The sequence below is a fragment of the Humulus lupulus genome, chromosome 7 (genome assembly GCF_963169125.1).
Source record: "Humulus lupulus chromosome 7, drHumLupu1.1, whole genome shotgun sequence".
Classification (NCBI taxonomy): domain Eukaryota; kingdom Viridiplantae; phylum Streptophyta; class Magnoliopsida; order Rosales; family Cannabaceae; genus Humulus; species Humulus lupulus.
In genome coordinates this window covers 69,701,081-69,723,555 of record NC_084799.1, presented here as the reverse complement: position 1 = coordinate 69,723,555, position 22,475 = coordinate 69,701,081, and the positions used below count along the sequence as shown (strand labels likewise).

At 36.6% G+C, this 22,475-nt stretch overlaps 1 protein-coding gene across 1 annotated transcript; it reads left to right on the top strand.

The window, feature by feature from the left end:
- The first annotated feature begins 7,727 nt into the window (after window positions 1-7,727).
- LOC133788260 (uncharacterized) lies at window positions 7,728-12,198 on the top strand. Its single transcript, XM_062225674.1, has 7 exons — window positions 7,728-8,358; window positions 8,649-8,825; window positions 9,041-9,166; window positions 9,950-10,111; window positions 10,559-10,723; window positions 11,490-11,669; window positions 11,902-12,198. Exons 1-7 carry the CDS (start codon window positions 7,999-8,001, stop codon window positions 11,965-11,967), a joined length of 1,236 nt encoding a protein of 411 aa, XP_062081658.1. The 5' UTR covers window positions 7,728-7,998; the 3' UTR covers window positions 11,968-12,198.
- The last annotated feature ends 10,277 nt before the right edge of the window (window positions 12,199-22,475 follow it).

Here is a 22,475-nt window from a genome sequence, read left to right as displayed (position 1 = left end):
TATTATTTTCTATTGATTTAATTAATTAAATAATTATTTAAATCCTTGATCAAATTAATTATTTATAATTTGAACCTTGATTTAAACTTATTTATTAATTTAGATACCAATTTATCTTAATTAATAAATCTGCCATAATTTCTCTTTTCTTCTCAAAATTAAACAACTCTGTGAAACTATCCAAAATTGACCTGGTCAACTTTGATAATTCTAATTGATGATTAAATCAATTAATTGAGACTATCTAGAAGATTTTATCCAAGGTACAATGGGGATCATGGGCCTATGAAATCAAGCTCCAATAAGTTATCATAAATCTAACAAATAAATTTACTAACTTATTAATTCCTCGTGACTCCACTATAGACTTGGAATTGCACTCTTGAATTCATAGAACGCTCTATAACAAATATAGATACGCTATTAATTATACATTGTTACAACCATAATTGTCACTCAATCCTCTATAGATGGTCTACAATGAGATAGGACTAAAATACCGTTTTACCCCTCATTGTACTTTATCATTAAAACACTTAGTTCCTTGTAAATGATATTTCAGTAAACTAATTTAATTACTGAAATGAGATCTCTATCATTTATCACCTTGAACCAAACTAAAAGGAAGCCATCGTTTCACTTCTTCATCAGAAGCTATAGATGTTCATATCTATGATTAACACTCCCACTCAATTATACTACCGAGTTCCCAAGATGTAAGTATGGGCTAGTCCGTAGGGTAAGCTGGTAACGAACAAGTCAAAGAACTCAAATAATACAATCAGTTAGAATACTAACCACTCAGAATTGAGATTGAATTGACCTATGGTCAACTATATGATATGACTAGAATAGATAATAACGGTATGTTTACTTATCTTATCAACTCTCAATATCGGTCCTATCCGATGTACAGATACATCCGATCTTATCTACTTTGCTAATGTTCTGGAAAGAACATAACACTGTAATGTGTAAGTAGATCATATCGTAGATTGGTAAGTCAGTGTAAATCCGGTGCACTGACTAATCTTAGGACTAACTTATTTTGAACATATAATCATATTTATATTCCACTGTGATTACGTCACTATAAATAAGATTAGCTATATGCTTGGGATTTAATAGAAGTTTATATTAAACAAATAATCATGAAAATAAAACATGTGAGCAAAGTGATTAACCAAGTCAAAAAAGGATTTCTATAATTTTATTGATAATAAAATGAGATTACAAAGAATATGGGTTTTAATTAGGGCATAAAACCCCAACAATAACTTCATCGTTGGTCATACCAGTACATTCCACTATGAAGTTTGCCAAGGCTTGTGCCCTAATGGTTGTCCTTGGATGATAGGTGATCTCGAATTGCCCGAGTTCAACTGCCCATTTAAGAAGTCGACTTGAAGCTTCTGGCTTAGACAAGACTTGTCTTAGTGGTTGATCAGTTAGTACATGGATGGGGTGCACTTGAAAGTAGGGTCGAAGTTTCCAAGATGAGTGAATTAAGCTGAGAACTAGCTTTTCCATCAAGGGATATCTCGACTCTGCCCCCAGTAACCTTTTACTGACGTAATATACGGGCCTTTGCACCTTTTCTTCCTCTCGTACGAGCACTGCACTTATGGCGTGCTCGGTAGTGGCAAGATATAAGTACATCACTTCTCCCGTAATAGGTTTTGATAAGATAAGGGGTTCTGCGAGGTGTTTCTTGAGCTCCTGGAAGGCCAACTCGCATTCTTCCATCCATTCAAATTTCTTGCCTCCCCTCAACAGATTGAAAAATGGAAGACAACGGTTTGTAGATTTCGAGATAAACGTACTTAGTGCCGCCATTCTGCCGGTCAAACTATGGACATCTTTGTGTTTCCGAGGTGAGGACATGTCGATCAGGGCCTGGATCTTGTCTGGATTAACTTCTATCCCTCGAGCATTGACAATGAAACCCATGAATTTTCCTGAAGATACTCCAAAGGAGCATTTCTGAGGGTTAAGCTTCATGTTATATTTCCAAAGCATGGCAAAGCATTCTTCGAGATCATCAACATGGTTATCGTTAAGTTGAGACTTGGCTAACATGTCATCAACATAAACTTCTATGTTGTTCCCTATTTTCTCTGAGAACATCATGTTCACGAGCCGCTGGTATGTGGCTCCAGCATTTTTGAGCCCGAATGGCACGACGTTATAACAATATAACCCTTTATCTATTATGAAGCTTGTATGTTCCTGGTCAGGGGCATGCATGGAAATCTGGTTATATCCAGAATAGGCACCCATGAATGACATTAGTCCATGCCCTGCCATGGCATCCACAAGTTGGTCAATCCGTGGTAAAGGAAAGCAGTTTTTTGGACAGGCCTTGTTGAGGTCCGAGTAGTCAATGCAGGTTCGCCATATCCCATTGGGCTTCGGGACTAGTACCGGATTGACTACCCAATCGGGGTAAAAAGTATCCCTAATGAATCTGTTTGCTTTTAACCTGTCGATTTCCTCTTTTAGTGCCTTTTTTCTATCATCGTCCAGTTGTCTTCGCTTTTGTTGCTTCGGTGGGAAGCTTTTATCGATATTTAGCGCGTGGCTCACTATATTCGGACTTATTCCTACCATGTCCGAATGTGACCATGCGAAGACATCCTGGTTTTTCTTCAAAAAGAAAATTAATTGCTATTTAGTTTCTTCACGTAGATGTTTCCTGACCTTTACCGTTTTCGAGGGATCTGACTCTTCGAGCTTGATTTATTCGAGCTCTTCTAATGGTTCGAGATCAACTTTTTCCTCCACTCTTGGATCGATCTCTTCATCTATCTCCAAGACCGTCCCTTCCTTATTTTGGATAACAACGAGTGCTTGTTCGCTCGCCTGTTTATTTCCTCTTACAGAAATGCTATAGCATTCCCTTCCGGCTAACTGGTCTCCCTTCAGCGTCCCAATGCCACTAGAAGTCGGGAACTTGATGGCCAGATGCCTTACAGACGAGACTGCCCCCAACCTTACTAGGGCGGGTCTCCCGAGCAGCACAAACTCCAAACTCCATCATCTTGGTTACTGAGACTGGGTAGTCTCCCAAGGTTACCGAGAGTTCGATGGACCCCATACAGGCAATTCCCTCTCCTGAAAAACCGTACAAGGTCGTTGCACAGGCTTTTAGGTCTCGAAGCGCGAGTCCCATCTTTTCTAAGGTGGCCTTATAGAGAATGTTCACTAAGCTCCCATTGTCTATGAGAACTCGGTGAACTCTCTTATTCGCGAGCTGGAGAGTGATGACCAGTGGATCATTGTGGGGAAACTGAACATGGGATGAGTCGTCCTCAGTAAAGGTTATCGACGGAGATTCAATCTTTTGGCATTTTGGAGCTCTAGGTTCGGGTTCATAAGGAGACCCGTCCCCAATTTTTAGCTCGTTCACATATCGCTTTTGGGCATTCCTGCCCATCCCTGCGAGATAAGGCCCGCCCGAGATGGTTATTATGTCTTCGCCATCAATTGGAGGGGGCCTATCTTCTTCCCTTGCTCGGGAATTATTGTTTTGAGCGGGTTGTGGCGCAGCTGCCCTTTGGCTAGTAGAAGCCTGATTATTACTCTGGTTTTTGACATACTGTCTGAAGTAGCCTCTCGAGATCAATCCTTCGATCTCGTCCTTCAACTGCCTACATTCATTAGTAGTGTGCCCAGTGTCTCTGTGAAATCGACAATACTTGCTGGAGTCTCTCTTGGACTTCTGGTTTCTCATGGGGTCTGGACGCCTGAAAGGGACCTGGTTTTCATTAGCCAGGTATATATTCTCCCGAGACTCATTGAGCTCGGTGTACACTTTGTACACGGAGAAATACATTTCCCCCTTCTTCTTCTTTCCCCCTTCTGCCTCGGGGTTACTCCCTTCATTCTTCTTTCTTTTGGAAGGATTTTTCGCAGGAGGCTTTGAAACTGGTGGGACCGCCGAGGTTGAGGCAGAGTTTACGTTTATCGTTGTAGTTACGGGCTGAGAAGTCATATTCAGTGTTGACCCCGCCTCCTCTACATTGACAAACCTCTGAGCTCGCTTATTAAACTCAGTTAAGGACCTCACCGGTTTTCTCTGCATATCGTCCCAGAGAGGACTTCCTGGCATTACTCCAGCTTAGACAGCCATTGGATGACCTCTGTCATCCATATTTCGAGCTCGGGCAACTTCCAAATTAAACCTCGTAAGGTAGCTTTTCAACGTTTCGCTTGGCTGTTGCCGAACGTTGGTCAGAGTTGATGCCTCGGGTCTTACCCCGATCATGGCTCTGAACTGTTTCTTGAAATCCTTTGATAGCTGATCCCAAGAAGTGATCGAATGTCTTTTATATTTCTCGAACCAACTTTTTGTTGTTCCTGTAAGCGATGCTGGAAATAACATGCATCTGAGCTCGTAACCCACATTACTTGCTCTCATTATGGTATTAAATGTACTCAGATGGCTGTACGGGTCGGACTTCCCCTCAAAAGGCGGGACATGAGGGATCCGAAACCCTTGAGGAACGGAGTGTTGGAAATATGGGGAGCGAATGGTTCGAGCTCCTCGTCAGAATCCTCATCCCGACTCTGACCTCACTCATTTTGTAAGAGCCTAAAGGCCTTTTCCAGTTGATCAATTCTTTCTTGAACCGGCTCCGCAGGGGGTCTTGCCTGAAATTGGCTATCATTGATCACAATTCCAGGCTCACGCCTTCGCAAGGGATCTTTGCGCCCATTTAGGTGATCTCTCAGGTCCGGGTTCGATGGATTACCATTACCCCGATTCTGATTCATATGTTCCCGCAGGTCGGAGCGGTTCCTATGGTTTCCAGTATTTCTTCGACCTTGATCATACATGTTGACTGATCTAGTGTCTCCTGAATCATCACTAACGAGGCTTGTTGCATGATTATTCAGAGATGGATCTCTTTCATGCTGCCTCATCTCTGCAGTGTGAGACCGAGACATTTGACTTCTTGTAGGCTGGGCGCCTCTCCGCTCCCTGAAGGCTTCTTTATTTCCTTGTTTCCTTCCTGCACGCCTTTCCTCATCATCTCGAACTGGTTGAGCGTTCCTGCGAGGCGGTGAAGGGTATCTTATAGGCGATTGAGGGAATCGTATGGGTGATGGTGGCAGCCACCCATTTCGGGGTCTGGATGGCCCTGAGTTCGCCCGAGTTGGGTCGATAACATTCTGCGTGTTACCAGGAATCTGAGTCTGAGCCTCTGCAGGGGCTCGGTTATTCCCAGTTTCTACTGGTACCTCCGCTGTTGAATTAACCGGAGCCCTAGCCCGAGTACTTCTTCAGGGTCTCGAGGGAGCGGATTGCTCTGCCGGTGGCGGAGGTTGCTCTGGTCTCCTTGTGGCAGCATTTTTTCGAGGTCGCCCACGAGGCCTGTGGGGAGGAACATGCACGTCCCTTGGAGGTGGGGCTTGGTTCTCACGCGGAGGTGGGGGCTGAGCCGCCTGGGCCTCCGCAGCTAACCTAGCCAACTCCTCGTTCTGCTTATTGGCCTCAACCAACTGTTTTCTTAGCTGGCGGTTTTCAAGTTCCACAATGGGGACGTACAGTTCAGGATTATAGTACATGTCCTCATCATCCCTTGGGGCCGGAGGTGCTGGAGGTCCTCGAGAATCGGAGGACTCACTTCTCTCTTCGTTTTTCGGATTTACCATTGGCTACTTCCCAGGGTGTCGTGGATAGTTTTCTTCAGGAATATTTTGATCATTTGCGGCCATAGTTGTTCAGGGATCGTACTGCTTAAGGCTCTCAATGAAAGCACCAAACTGTTGACGTCGTTTTTCGTCAACTTAAAATGTAGAGCACGTAAACAGCAAAAACTATGACAAGAATAACACAGTAAAACAATGAGAGTTTTTTACGTGGTTCAACAGTTAACTCTGCCTAGTCTACGAGTCTTTGTTATTGAGACTTAGGAAATTTCTGGAAATTCTTTAGGGATGAATTCCCCAGAGATTCTCTCAAGATCACAAAATTTCGGTCATTTTCAAAGGTACATGACCTCTCTATTTATAGAGGAGATCTCAGAATACAATCCCACACATTTCGGGAAGTTATTCTGTTCATTAATAAATTTAATTACTTTAAAGTTTGTAACTTCTATATACAAGGAAACGTCCCCTGAAGACCAGTTGCATATAACCGACTAGTTAATATCCCTTTATTGTAGGGAAGTTACAACAATAAATATCTCTTGAATACATGGACTGCGTCTCTTCAAGTGACTCACTAAGCCGTTCGAGATCAGCAATCAGCATCATGCCAGTCTAGGTCTCTGAGTAAATTACGAGTTGTATTACATTCCCCAAGACCAGCTCGGAGTGGGTAAATACCACCGAGACCACCTTATTCCAGGCTCACACCCATGCCAAGCTCGGACCACTTAATCCGAGGCTACCCGACAATGGACATACTCCGATGTTCTGTCTTTCGAGCTTATAAGGACTTTGAGGCTACCTATCTTCGAGGTTGCCACCTGCTTTGAAGATTTGGCGTCTAGATTACGAACATGTATTTTAGCTATCGCGAGCTCACACCTGACGAATCCAGCTTTCGAGGTCACAACCTCAAGCCTCGAAATCTGGGTGTAACAGTTTAATTTTTCTTTTAATATGTTTATGTCATTCTTTTTTATATATAATATTATTTAATTATTTAAAATTTATATTATGGCAATCTAAAAACTTAATAAAACTAATTAATAATTTTTTTAAATAAAACTAAACTAATGTGCATTGCACATTGATTTTGGTTGCATCTAGTATTTATATAAATGAATACATAGTTTAGTTTTTTATTTTTTTATTTTTCATTTTTGACGTAAAATATAAATTTTTTGTAGGAGGAACTGTACCTTTAGTTGCTCTGAGCCTCGGGGCATAAGACCGTATAGTCGGCTTTGGCTAATAATATCTATACATATAAAACGGACAACAACACTGCTATTTACGAAATGCAGTAAAATAAAGTCTCCTTTGAAAAGGTCCACAGAGAAATATCTAAATATATATGAAAGGTGTACAACAACGTTAAAATAAGATCTAAAAATAACAACTGTACATATATTCAAATAATTAAAAAGGTTTTGTTTAAAAATAATACTTGTACATAAGTTCAAATAATAATTGTCTACATAAACCCATTACCATGCATTTTCCAATTTTAAGAGTTTGTTATATATACATATTTAGGTATTCAATTTTATTTTTCAAACCTAGAAGTGGACACACGTTGGAAATCTTTTTGCATCCAAATATGGTATTTTTAGTTCATATAGCATGTAGAAATTCTGCATTGAAAATTTAATTTTGTCTTGAATTCATTTTGTGGCAAAAGTCAAATCTCCTATATATCTATAGAAACAAAGTAAAAAAAAAAAAGAAGATATTTTTTACATAAAATACTTAATTTTGCTAAAAAATATAGTGACTTATTTTTAAATTTCTTTTTAGTTGTTTTTCTTAAGACTGTAGTTTTAAGAACTTAAGTACATATTTTTGAAGAAAAAAATTTACAAACCGTAAAAATGTGAAAAAATATGTATTTAAGAAAAATCCCGTAAAAAAATACCATATTTTTGTAAATTTATAGAAAAGTTTTGGGCTAAGCCCAACAAATTCTGGATCGGTCCATTTTGAGTAGACCCATTATGGCCCAGCATTGTCCAGTGGGCTCGTCGGTTCGGAAAAGATTATGTGCTAAACCAGATTTGAATCCTTGTCTGATTGGAAGAGAGTAACATGGGCGTTGACAAGGAGGAGGAGAAGGAGAGAGAAGCTGAAGACGAAGACGAAGAAGAAGAAGAAGCAGAGATTTCGTTCTGAAATCACGAACGCACAAACTCTGAAAGGGTTTCTCTATCCATCACCTGTTTCTGGTTTCGGGGTTGGAGAATTAGGGCATCTTCCATTGGGGACTGATTCTCTTCTCCGAATTTGAAACCTCTTGAATCCCGTCCCTCTATTATATGATATACAGAGGTCGAGCTTAAAGAAATGGCGTACAGAAGGAGGCAACAGCCGGGATTTTCGAGGCCTTTAGCCACAAGCGTTGATGAACATAATGGAAACCCTCTGCTTCCACCGCCTTCGATTCCAGCTTCGGCTTCGGCGTTTGGTGATGATGGGTATTCGTCTTCGTCTTCCTCATCGTCCTCTTCTTCGCTTGCGGCAAAGGCCATAAGAGCTTCTTCAGCCTATCGAGACTCGTCCCTTTCCTCCGCTTATGCCGGCGGTGGCGTTAGCCGTGGCGTTGGTGGTGGCCGTGGGGTACCTTCCTCGACAACTTCTACTTCCTCTGCATCCCGATATCCCAATCCTGCTGTACCATCCTCTTCTCCCCCGTCCTTGTCAAAGGTATATTCCTCTTCTGCTGTTGAATTTCTTAATGGTTTTAGTTACGCTGTAATTGATAATGATCATGACTCATGACATATATCATTACTCCTATGCTATGCCTGGCATTGCCTTTTCTCTGATAAAGCCCGGAAACTGGGTTAGGGAGCAGAGAAACGTTTTTTTTGCACAGCCATTTCATCACCTTTTTATCCTGGCAAAAGAAAAATAGGAAATGTACTCTACTTTCCACCTACAAGTCATTGCTAATTCATACTTTTTTGCTCCTGTTGTGGTATTTGTGGATGTAGGAATCCAAGCCTTATGAATACACATCAATGAAAAATTTAAACGAATCCAAACATGGTTTTTGGGGTGCTTTGGCGAGAAAAGCAAAATCCATTCTTGATGATGACAATGAACCTCAACAATTAGATTCACCTGGAAGAACGGACGTGCAAGTACCAGCTATAGCTACGAGAGGGAGGGTAAGACTATACTGATTCTTAGAGCAATAAAAAAAAATCTTTTGAAAAGGCTTTGTTAGGCTTTGCTCTAGCAAGCTATTCCGTGTTGGGTCATTACTCGTAATTGTTCAATTATCGTATCTATTACTTCCGAAATAGTTGATGCTATATTGTCAGTTAATTAATAGTATTGGCTCATAAGATCTGATGCTTTTGTTTAATTCCCCATTATTCAGTACCGTGGCGCAGATCAGGCAAGAGAGAGCCTCCCGAAAACAGATAATCCAGCATTGCAGAAGGGATTAAATGCACTCGCGTCATCCATCAATTATATTGGTGGCACCATTGGGAATGCCTTGGAGGTCAGTTTTCTCCCATTACTTTTTATCAGTAACTGACAAGTTTTATGTAGTTTCTTGGGTAGTTGAGTTGTTGCAGCAATTTTCATGCTGTACTGCTGTATTTATAGAACCAGTAGGATTTATGTATTCTTATAAACTGCGTCTCTTTGCTCTATACTTCTATGTTTATGAATATATATAATATAGCTTTTAGTATTACTTGTTTGGTTAGTATATTTTGTCGAGTAATGATATGTGTACCCAAAATATATACTCAAACATTACACACAGTGACAGTTTTGTCTAATTAATCACATTTATTAAAACTGGGATCCACTATTTAAAAAGCTAGAGTAACACGTCACTGATTGTAATGTTTGAGTGCATATTTGGGTGCACATATCATTAATCTATTTTGAAAGCTTTTTAGGCTATGCATGATGTTTTCTTTTTGTTAATTAATATGAGGGTAATTATGGAAATAAGAAAGTTTGGTTGAAACGCTGAAACAATTTCATATGCTCTTATTGCAACTCTTTTTTAGAAGCCATATAGGCTTGAGTTCTTATGGAAGAGCTTCTAAATGCTAAAAATTCTTGTAATATTTTATCCAAATAGATCCAAAAGATGGTTTCCGGTGCCATTGGCATACACCTAAAAGTCGTGCGAATCAAGTGCATTATATTTGCATCTTTCTACAAGAAATCATTTTATATTTGTCTCTATCTTGAGGTTCTGTTCAGCATTCTAATATAGTTACATATGTTATATCACTTTTTGTCATTCCTTTTCTATGTTGTCCAGGAGGGAATTACCATTGTGGAGAACCGAACTGCTGGCATTGTTCACGAAACTCAGAAGCATATAAGAAAAAAGTCAGGCGGTTCTACTGTGCAAAATCAAGCACAGAACTCACAATCACAGACGCAAGCTGACCTAGAACTTCAATTGAAGGCATCTCGCGACGTAAGGTGGCAACTGTGTATCACTAGTTCATATAATAAAGCATCTACATGTTGGTTCCCTTGTCATATGTTCAAAGAACATGAGTGATTTGGGATTGTTTTATTCAGATACAGTTAGTATCATGTTAATTCTGACACACTTATTATATCCATCTGCATTAATAGACATGGCACATCTGGTTAATGTGAAGTCCTGAATGATTCTGGGCTTGATTGGCTGCAGTATGAGTCATTCTTCTTGGCTTTAGCTTGGTCCTCAAGTTAATTCCTAATAGGGTTCTTCGTAGGTTACCTCTTATCTTTGCTAGAGGAAAGAGGTTTGAGCAATGGAGTGGGAGTTCTGGTGTCGTAGGATAAGGATTTATCATTTATCCTCATCCTACCTTATCTTATTGATTAGATGTGTTGAGTAACAAGACAGATGATTGCCTTTTGGTTGACACTACAGGTTGCAATGGCAATGGCAGCAAAAGCAAAACTTCTTCTTCGAGAGTTGAAGACTGTCAAAGCTGATTTTGCTTTTGCAAAGGAGCGATGTGCTCAGCTAGAGGAAGAAAATAAAATCCTGCGCGAGAATCGTGAAAGGGGAGATAACCCAGAAGATGATGACTTGGTACTATCTCTTTTGCTTTGTTTTCACCACTTTAGTTCATTCTCTTTTTAAACTTTCTTTTGAGCTAGCACTGAATGAGTTATGGTATTAAATATTTGTTCTTTTGCAAAATAGACCATTTGAAAGTGGTTTGGTTTAACAAGGTTGTATTTTCAAATTCATTGCAAATTAGTCTTTCTACTATGCTTAACCACACTCAACATCATGCTAGACTACGCTAGCTTTGTAATGGCAGTATAGTTCAATCTTGGATATTTGTTGATAATATCTTTTCTTGTGTAGCCTCGCATATGTCCATCAGGAATATGTTTCAGGATCTAATGCTGACTTTGCAAATGCATTTCAGTCTCCCAATAGCTTTCACTTGCCTCCATTTTTTGAACTAGTAAAATTCAAATGAATTCTTGTTGAATCTATTTGGATTAGATTTTATGTTTTTGTTTGTGCCACAAGATATCTGCTGATATGTTTTGCTGGATTGAGCTCATTTACATCACGCTCAATACAATAACTTGAATAGCGATTTACATTTTGAACTACTCTGATTTTACGAGCTTCATGCAACCAAGCACTACAACACCCAGAACCAAGTTAAATGATAGGAGTGAGATTTGTATCACTAAGAAAGTTTACAGTTTCAGTGTTTGGTTTCTAAACCTCCTTGGTGATGTGTTTGGTTTTGGATAGTGGGAAGTGTTGGCCTTAGTGAACTTACCCCTCTTGTGTAAAGAGGTTTCAAATTCTGATGCTTGTTTTTCAATCTCAGATACGCCTTCAACTTGAATCTCTTCTGGCAGAAAAAGCAAGGTTGGCACACGAGAACTCAGTTTATGCACGTGAAAATCGTTTTCTGAGGGAAGTTGTGGAATACCATCAACTTACTATGCAGGATGTTGTCTACTTGGACGAGGGTACTGAAGAAGTTACAGAAGTTTACCCTATCAAGGTACCTTCCAGTCTATTCTCTGTTTTCCCATACCAAAAGTGCTGGCATATCACAATACCGGTCATAGTCATACAATGACCCATGTGAATTAGACCCAGTTGATCATACTCTGTTTTTTTTCCTTCCCTAATATACCTGTTAGAGCATATAAAACAATGGCTCCAAAAGTAGATAAGCTGCTAGAAACTCTTCTCTCAACACTGCATTTTTTACATGCTTGTATACGACGCAGGTCATTCCGGGCAATTCTTCACCATCACCAGAAGTCAGAGGGGTATCCCATAGTGCTGCCCAATAAAGTTCTGGCATACCCACTACTGTGGCCGGCCGATGATTGAAGAGAAATTCAATTGCTTCTTGTTGAATGGCAATTATCATATATTTTATATTATAATTTTGAGGAAAGGCTTGAACTGTGTCCCTATATTGTTATTTTCACAATTTTTTTTGGGTCAGTCATTTCTAAAATCCGGCTGATTATGTAATATAAATCTCATCAAGTTATAATATTTAATTCATTTGACTCTAATACTTCATTATTGCTGTGCTTAATTTTGTGAAGTTATACTTCTGTGGGATAATATAGCAGGAGGGATTTAGTTTAGTTTTATTATTATTATTTGGGTTTATATTTTTTTAGACTTTGTGTTGTGTCTCATTACTTGTTTGGACCTTGTGTTTTGTTAAATTACTTTTTGGATTCTATGTTTTGTAAAATGATTCGAATAGAACTTCAATAAACTAATAATTTAGAACAAAAATAAAATTATTTTATTTAAAAATTGTGTTGTTATATTCAATTTTTTCTTCATAAAAATTAAGTTTATGAGTTTATTTGAACTATTTTATAAAATATAAGGTCCAAAAATAAAATTTTCAAAACACAGGTCAAAAAATGTATAAATTATTATTATTTTATTTTTTGGAAAAGTGAAAATATCAATTTTTCTTGGAATACTATTGACTTTGTTTTTTGTCAACAAGAGATTAAAGAGGCTAAATACTATTTTGAACCCTCGGTTTTGCAAATTATGGATCAAATCTTATATTTTGTTAAATGACAATTTGAATATTGCATTTTGCAAAATGAAACAAAAGATAACTTAATATTAGATTTTTGTCAAAAAGAATTCAATAGGACTAAAATACTCTACTTTTATAAAGTAATTAGTTTAATAATATAAAAAGTAAATTAAAATGAAATAAATATTCAAAAATAATAATTTTAATTATTAAAATGCACAATAATTTTAACAAATAAAAATCAAAATTACACGTCATCCTAAACTTAAAAGCTTAAATTAAAATCATATAAACATATACAAAAATTAAAACTAATCTCACTAAAAAAAAAAAAAAAAAAAAAAGCCAAATTCAACTGGGTGAGGAAACTTGAAGGTTCATGAGATTTGAGAATCATTTTTATAGCTGGTTAGAAAACTTTCTGTTTTCATTGCAAACTATTTGGGTTTGATCCCAAATACAAACTTCATTATAATTCATCCTTCAAATCTAGATTAAGCATCAATACAACACTAAAAAAAATGCCTAAACAAAGTTGAAAAAACTAAGAATCTAACAAATGCCACAAAAAAACTCCAAATACTTTAGATGAACAAATGCCAAAAAAACTTAGATCTACTCCTTGTCGTTCTCCTCCAATGTTCACTCATAACCTCTGTGAGCCCAGGTGAAGATCTGCCTAAGCTTCGTCGTGTAGATCTTCTCTAAGGTCTACCTATTCTTCTTCTTCTTCTTCTCTTGTAGCAAGAATCTAGGCAAGAGCAAAGGGGATTTGAGCTTAGCCCCTCCACGCACAGTCGAGTGCGAGATCTGACGACGCTTCACGCACAACAGCTCCTTCAGTGATTAGATCTGAAGCGAGATTGAAGCCTATGCCCCTCGATCTTCGTCTGCGACAAGAACCGACGAAAGCAAGGAGGCAACAAGAACAGATCTGAAGCCCATCCCAACACCATTTGAATTAGCGATCCCCAGTCGCCCAACCTTCGTCCCAGCCCCGTTAGATCCGACGCCCCTGATCGCCCAAGTCTTTATCTCAACTCCGTCCAGCACCTAGACAGAAGAAGAAGACGGTTTTGAAAAAAAATTAGTACACGTTTTTGTATTTTAATTTTAGTTTAATTTAAGATTTTAGTTTTTATTATTTATTTTAGTTTTATTTAAGATTTTAATTCTGTTTTGTTTAATTTTTCACATTAAAATATTATATTTTTTAATTTTAGTTTAATTTTGGTCATATTAAAAAAAAAATTGACCGACCCAAAATATTATTTTGTTCCATTTTGCCAAACATAGAGTCTACATTGTCATTTAACAAAACACAGGGTCTGATCGGTAACTTTTACAAAACACATGGTCCAAATGCTATTTACCCGATTAAAGAAATTAAAATCGTTTAGATGATAGAGTATTTACGTGATTCATCTGTTAATTTGTGATAACTCCATTTTAGTGTTGTTTCAAAATGTGTTTTTTATGGTAATCTTGAGTCTTTATGTTTATTTTGTGCAATATTACCCGTTTGTTTGTCTTTGTTGTAGGTCGATACTTTGGATCATGAGCTAAAAGTGAAAAGAAGAAAAAATGGCGGAAAATGGAGCTTTTGGTGGTTGTTTGACTCAAATTGGTGCTAAGGATGAATAATAATAAGTTCTGACGAAGGAAGGATGCTAAAAGGTTAAAATCTGAAGAAAAAAAATGGAATTAGAGTCGTAGCGTGGGCTTAAGGGCCACGACTCTAGCAAAGTCAGAGGCTGAAGGTTTGCTGAAAGGAATTAGAGTCGCGACACTAGTAGAAGTCAGAGGCAAACCCAGGAGGTCCATGGAGAGGCGGGCTGTGACCAGGGTTGAGAGAGTCGCGACACCTGAAGATTTACCCAGGCTTCGTATTGCTTTAAAAATGACATGGGCCGCAACCTAGGAAAGGCCAAGTCACGACCCGCATATGAAAAAAGAGGAAATCGTATTTTTTTTAGTATAAATTCATACTTTAGGGTTTAATTAGGGGAAGGTCAGATTTTAATTACGAGTTTAGAGATTAATTTTGATTCTGAGATTAGTTTTTCTGCACTCTCATATTTTTTATTTCTTCTTCAAGTCTTTGAATCTTATGTTTCTAAATAATTATTTTGTTGATTTAGTCATGTCTGATATGAACTAAACAATTTTATCTAGGGTTTAATGTAGTCATTGGATTTCTATTTAATTTTATTATGTTGTTCTATTGATTCTTCTTCTTGATTCTAATCTATATAATGTTTGTTTAATGTTAGTTAATACTTGATCAATATTTGCTTGATTTATGATTTTTATTCAAAATTTGAAAAATTAGAATTGAATATGATATCGTTGTTGGGAATTGTGCCCTAAAAACATATGTAGTAGACATTGTTTTATGAAATAAATATATAAATTAAATTTGTTATGCATATATTTTATGAACTATATTATTTTGTGATAATATTATGTAAATTTCAGAAAAATTCCTAAGTTCATATATGTGATCTCAAACACGTATTGGTATGAGAGGATTGTGTTTGAAATAAATGAACTTGAATACTTCGCAGTAAAATAAAGTTATGGAATCTTTATATTAATTACTGCAAGTACGGTCCACTAGTATTATGAATACATATGATCTAGATTCAGATCACTAGTGTAGTAGGACACTTTAGTGGAGGTAATTTACATATTAGAAAATATATAGAACTGGACCAGATATGTTTATTAATACATAGTTAAATACCGTTTCGAAGTATTAATTAAATATATCAACTGATGATCATACACAAATAGATCTTAATCCTTAAGTTACTATGAACTCCTGTTTATGTTATATGAGTTCTTTGATTCACTCGTTAGGGTTTGTCAGAATGATCAGGTTAGAAACTTTTGTTTTGAGAACTCATTAATGTAAATGGTTGGGGACATAGTATATAGATATTGAATCTAAGTCTTCTCGCAAGAGATTGAATAATGGTTTTCTTAAGGGTTGACTTTTGAGACTGAAAGATTATTGAGCTCAAATTCATAATTTAGTTATGAATTAACTTTCACTAGTAAAGTCAATGGTACTTAAGGAAACAAGAGATAATTAAAAGGATAAAACGATAATTTTATTCCCGATTAATTATGAACAATTATTAGAGGATTAATTTGTATGCAATGATTATATCAATGGACACTTTATCATTATAAAGTACTCAGTAAATGAAATGCCTATAATTACAAGAGTGCAGTCTTATATTTATAGTGGATTAATCATGAGTTTAATAAATTAAGATGATTTAATTAAAGAGTTTAATTAATAATCTCAAATTTATTGGAGCTTAGAATTATAGGTCCATAGGTCCCCATAGTGGCTTTATCAACACCATTCAAGGTAAGAGTTGATATAAAGGGAAAATTAGTTGAAAGACACGTTTAAGAAGAAATTTGTTCTTCGGGCCAAATATGCAATTATATGATAATAGCTATTAATTAATTAATTACAAATTAGTTATAATTAACAAAATTAATTAATAATTAATTATAATATAATTTTAGAAATTATATTAAATAATTAAATTAATTTTGAAATTAAATTAAATAATTAATTAATTATAATTTTCGAAATTATAATAAATTAAATATCTATTTTCGAAATTATATTGGATTTAATTAATTAGTAGAATTAATTAAATATCTTTATTTGAGTGGGAGATAATAATCTGATAAGTTCAAATTGGATTTGAATTTACAAGATTGATATTTATTCAAATAATTAATTATATTTGATAATTAGTTAAAAAGATATTTAATTTAAATTTGAATTAGTTATCAGGTTGTTAGATTTTTATATGACAAAGAAGTTTGAATAAATAATTAAATAAAAATAGAAAAATCAAATATCCCTAAAAATTAGGGTGGTAGACGACCATACACAGTCTTGTGGTGTGTACTGCATATTTTTCAGGGACAGATTTTTCAATTTTATTTAATTAATTAATTAATTAATGGATAATTCAAAAAATTAGTTTTTGAATATTTTCATTAATAAGATAATTAATTAATTAAATGATAAATTGTAAGTTAGTTACAAATTTATTTTTTAAATTAAATATTTTCTATATTAAGTAAGACTTATCAGAAAATAGAAGACAATAATTCGCTCTCTGAAAAATAGAATGATAATTTTCAATCTCTCTCTGAAAAGATAAAGAACCAATTCTCAGGCATATTCTCTTGATCTCATGTGTGTTGAGTACATCAAGTAGAATCACAAATGAACTATCCTTTATTCTCTAAGTGCCCACACACTTCTTGAGGTGTAGAGAACGCTGTGGAAGATCTTGGTGTGAGTACCTGGGAGCAGCTTGGATAAGAAGATCGTTCTTATTACGAAAAGATAGCAATGACACTTGATAGACTTCAAGATGTATGATTTCTATTCTTATCTTGCTTATGATTAATGTATGTATATTAATGGATCCACATATTTAAAGGTAGTTTAAATATGTTACAAAAATTTTGTTGTACACTGGGTAAACCCACCACCATTCCCCTGCGTATTAGAAAACTCGTTCCTAACAATTGATACCAGAGCGCTCATTAATCTCTGCATACATTAATTACTATCTGGGCATAATATGAATTCTTATGTTATTGTAATACATGTGAATGGATGGATGTATGTATGATTATAGTTTACTCTTAAGGGTCGTTAATTATATGGTGTTTTGGGTTTAGGAATTGTTCAAATTCTAAATGAAAAATGTAAGCCATTTTGGGACACATGAATTTTTTGTAATTTAAGTTTTTGCATTAAATTATTTGAAAAAATTCTGTAAGGCTCGAGCCTTGCCCAGCCGCGCGCCTGCACCCCTGCACACCTCGCCAGCCGTGCACGCCCCTGCGCCTACGCCAGCCTCGCGCGCACGCGCCCCTTCGCACCTTGCCAGCCCCGCGTGCCCATACTGAGCCACTGGCAGCAGCCCATGCGCCTCAGTTGCACCTCCCAGTTGCTTGCCGCATGCCCCATGTCGAGCCTACTTGTGCCACCAACCCTAGGGTTTTTAATCCTAGGGTTTGCACATTGTTATTCATTTAAATTATGGGCCTAATTAATTTTAGCCCATAATTAAAAATTGTTTTATTTTGAATTAATTGTATGAGCCCAAATTCAAATATGGGCCAAATAACTTATTGGGCGTTAAAGCCCAAGTTAATTATTCTTAAAATTTGTTTAAGATGATCAAAAGTTATTTTAATTCAAAATTAAATGGATAAATGGCTTACTGGATCAAGACTACTTGTGAAGGCCCAAAGTTGAAGATAGAGATCTCTTTAGGTCTTATTTAATTTCTTACATTTTTATGTATATTTTTGCAAGTGTTGTAATTATTCTAGAAATACCCAAGACACCCGACCCACATTTATTTATTTATTTAAATGTTTGAATGGGATTAAATTGTTTAGTACTTTATCATGTATTTTTTGACATGCCATACATATAACTCACACAGTATTTAAAATTGTGCATGCATCTCATATGAGTAGAAACATGCCTTAGGATTGTCCTTTGTGATTATATGCTTTATGTGATGGACCATATAATAATAAATCTAGTTTTAACTAGTTCAAGAGCGGAAATAGATTTTAAAGGTTATTTAATTTCTAGTATTTAATAAAATTATTTTATTAAATAAATAAATGATATTCTTAGTAATTATAGCAAATTAAAATTGAATTAATTATGGCATAGTTCTATAATTTTAATTTTGCTTAATTTGATTAGTAATTATTAGAATATCATTTGGTGAAAATAGATCACTTTATTTTTACAATCAACTAAAATACATAGGATGTTTTGAGAAAACACATATTCTAAAGTAGTGAGTGGGAGAGGGAGTTATGCCAATAAGTCTCATGGTCTCCATTATTAGTTAGCACCAAGGTAGCATGGAGAGGGCCTCACAGCACCATTACTTGTGTCCCTCTAAGGAAGGCTTTCGACTGTGTTATTCTCAAGGAAAACTTCTTTTTCAAGAATAGGATTTAATGATGTATTTCAAGTTTGACTGACCGCAAGGCACACTCTTGAGTTAAGTCATTGATCTAAAATAATGGGTTACACTCACAAGGTACATTAGGCTTTCGAGCGGACTAGTCTATTCTTGACCAAATAAGCAGTTGTTTATAAGTCAAAAAAGGAATATTGATTTAAGTTTTCATTTATAAATTTGAGAACTTGTCTCAAAATTAATTTGGAATTAGTCTGACCTACCCTAAGGCTGGTCCATTAATGTTCAAATTAATTAATCTTGGAATTAGTAATGATTTTTTATGTGTTCTTTAATTGTTGCATTCATGCATCACGTTTACTATATTATGAAAATTACTGATATTTATTATATGTATAAATTCATTTTTGTTTATTTATTTATTTTCAGCAATTATGTCTAGCTCAAATCCTGTATCTTCTTTACTTGTAAATGAAAAGTTGACTGGTGAAAACTACATGAAATGGAAATCAAACTTGAACATTGTATTAATATGTAAGAACCACAAATTTTTCTTGACTGAGGAATGTCCTGAAGTCCCTCCCGCTACTGCTGCCAAGACTACAAGGGAAAAGTTTGATAATTGGATCTTATCAAACAACAAATCAAAGTGTTATATGCTTGCGAGTATGAGCGATGCGCTCAGAAAGAAGTTTGAGAACATTGAAAATGCTTATGAGATCTAGGATACCCTTCAATATATGTTTGGGCAGCAGTCAGACCAGTGCAAGCATGAGGCCACCAGATCCTACATGATCAAGAAAATGAAGAAAGGAGATTCTGTCAGAAAACATGTATTAGACATGATCAATATAATGCACGATGCCATTATCCATGGGGAAATTATTGATGAAAGGACTAAAGTAAGCATTATACTTGAATTGCTTTCTCCAGCTTTTAAAGGTCTCACAACTAATTATGTCATGAAAAAATTATCATATAACATGACACAGCTGTTGAATGAATTGCAAACTTATGAATCTCTTAACAAAGGTTCTGAGAAAGAAGGAGAAGCAAATTGTAACATCTCAAATTCCCTAATATGGCTTAGTGCCTGGATTAAGGGGCCGAGAGGCAATAATTGCGTTAATTATGCGTTAATATAGTATGAGCATGTTATTATGTGAATTATATTATTATATAATTATGCTTGTATGTTAGAAATGTTCAATATGTGTATGTGGGCCCGTTTCTTATAAGAAGGACATTTTAGTAATTTGACTCGCTGAGAGTATAATTGTAAATTTGAGTATGTGTAGGAGTATGTCTGTAACGACCCAAATTCACTAATAAGGCTTAAGGGCCTTGATTAGTGTGCCTGGAGGGCATAACAGAGACTATGTGTGGTTTTCATGATTAAGATGCATGATTATGATTTAAAGCATGCTATATGATTACTTGAGTATTTGAGATGCATGACTATGTGTGTTAGTATGCATATAGGCCCATATTAGGTTAGAAGGGCATAATCGTAATTTTGGCCATTATGGGCATAATTGCTTTGATATATGTGATAATTGACGAGGCCACATTATTATGTGGATAAATCTGTGATCTGTGACTCGAGACGATCCTAGTGAGCTCAGGGGTATAAATGAGAATTTAGTGAATATACTGGGGTCTATTTTGATATTGAGGGATGTTACTGGTGATTAATTAGGTATCGGGAATTAAGCGGGAAATATTAGAGACACTTGAGGTATTAGCGGGAATTGGGTAAAATGACTAAAATGCCCTTAAGTGGACTAAAGGATTAGAATTAATAGGGAGGGCATAATGGTCATTTGGCTTTTAAGGATGGGTATTACTAGGGCTTTATGTTAGTGGGATTTGTAGAATATTACAGAAGTTTGAAAAAGAAAGAAAAGGAAAGGAAAAGAAAGGAGAGAAAACAGAGGGAATTCTCTAGGTCGGTTTGTGCTTCCTTCACTTATTTCTTGAGGATTTCTAGAGTAAAGCTCAGAGGAGAGCTGGGATTAACTAGGTATCAAGGATCCTAACCTAAGACTGAGGAATTGACAGAGGTTTAGCAAGGGTTCATCAACACTTGAGGTAAGACTTAGAATTCTTCAGTTTCAGTTTCTGGTTTTTGAGTTATGGTGCTTAAGTTGAAATTGGGTGGAACCTTTGGGAATTCAGACTTGAGGCTGAGGAGGAGCAAGCCAAAGGAGTCTAGAAGCAGCTTGTGGTCGAAATTCTATCAAAGGTATAAGGTCTAAACTCTAAACTTTGATGTTCAGCTGGTTTTTACTGAGTTTTAGAGTTTAGAAGTGGCTATGGTGAATTCTGAGTTTGTGGATGCATGTGCTTAGGTTTTAGATGTTTGGGGTGCTTGGGATGAGTGGAGTGTGGTTATGAGGTTGTTTTTGAGTTTGGGTAAGAGTTGGAAGAGGTTTGGTTGAGGTTGGTTCGAAGAAATCGCAAAAAGGGAAAAATTAGTGCAGGGCTGTCTGTGACTAGCGCTACAGCGCTAGCCTTTGGGCGCTGTAGCGCTAGGCCATTTTGCTGAAGGGTTTTTGGCTTCTATTTGTAGCGCTGTAGCACCCTCCCAAGAGCGCTGTAGCGCTACCCTGCCTCCTGAAGGGGATTTTTGGGTTATTTGCAAGGGTTTTTGACCTAAGGTTTGGGGTTTGGTTCCACCACCTTGTTTGGTGGAACTAGGACTTCCCGGGGGCTCGGGATTGGCCCCGGGACTAGGTTTTGAACTTGAGGGTTGGTGATGACTTTGGCCATGATTGTGTTTAGGTGAGCGCTAGGGCTCGAGGGGGATCGTGCTCAAGGTGTCGAGGGATCAAAGCTATTGAATTGAAAGGTAAGAAAACTGCACCCGATTATATGTTTGTGATGGGACTAAGTGCTCCCGAGAATTGTATCGTGTCAATGTTGGTATTACGCCATGGGACATGTAAAAGCGGCCTAAGAGTGTCGTACTTACTATTAGCGTACAGAGCGCGATTCAGCCACTGGGAGCCATGAACACTGGGATAACAGAGGGAGCAGCCTGTGAGCGCTAGCCCTGGTTATCGTTTATTAACTGTGCATGTTATGAGTTGATATGCCTAGTATGTGGAATACTTGACTAAATTGAATGGTTATTCGACTGAGGCTATGTGATGCAACGTGAGATATTGAATTTTCTGATAATTGCTTATGCTCTGTTGATATTGTGTTTTCTTGTTGGGCCTTGGCTCATGGGTGCTACGTGGTGCAGGTAAAGGCAAGGGCAAGCTGGACCAAGCCTGAGGTGGAGAGCTTCGAGGTGAAATGTACATAGCCAGCTGTTCGATCACCACGATCGAGGAGTGGACCAGGATAGGGACTACGTAACTGCTTGCTTTGCCTTAGTATGGCTGGTTATTGTATCTGAGTCTTACAACTTTTATAAACAATCTTTAAACTTGTATTTTTGGGATCCCGTGTAACCAGATAATGTTTCTTAATGAAAAGTGTGGCTTTTGAGACCAAAACGCTTTTAACCCTAGTACCTTTGTAGCTTCTGCAACACGATTTTAATTAAATGACTTGATTAGCAAGTCTGGCACTTTATAAACACACAGTGTAACGGTTTTGGTTATCCAGGGCGTTACAATGTCCTAAAAGCATGTAAAAGACATTTATTATTTGATGAATAAATAAATAAATACAATGGTCTATTATTGTTATATTTAGATTATTAAATTATTGTTTGAATAATTTTGTAAATATCAGAAAAATTCCATATTCATTATTGAGGATGTGATTT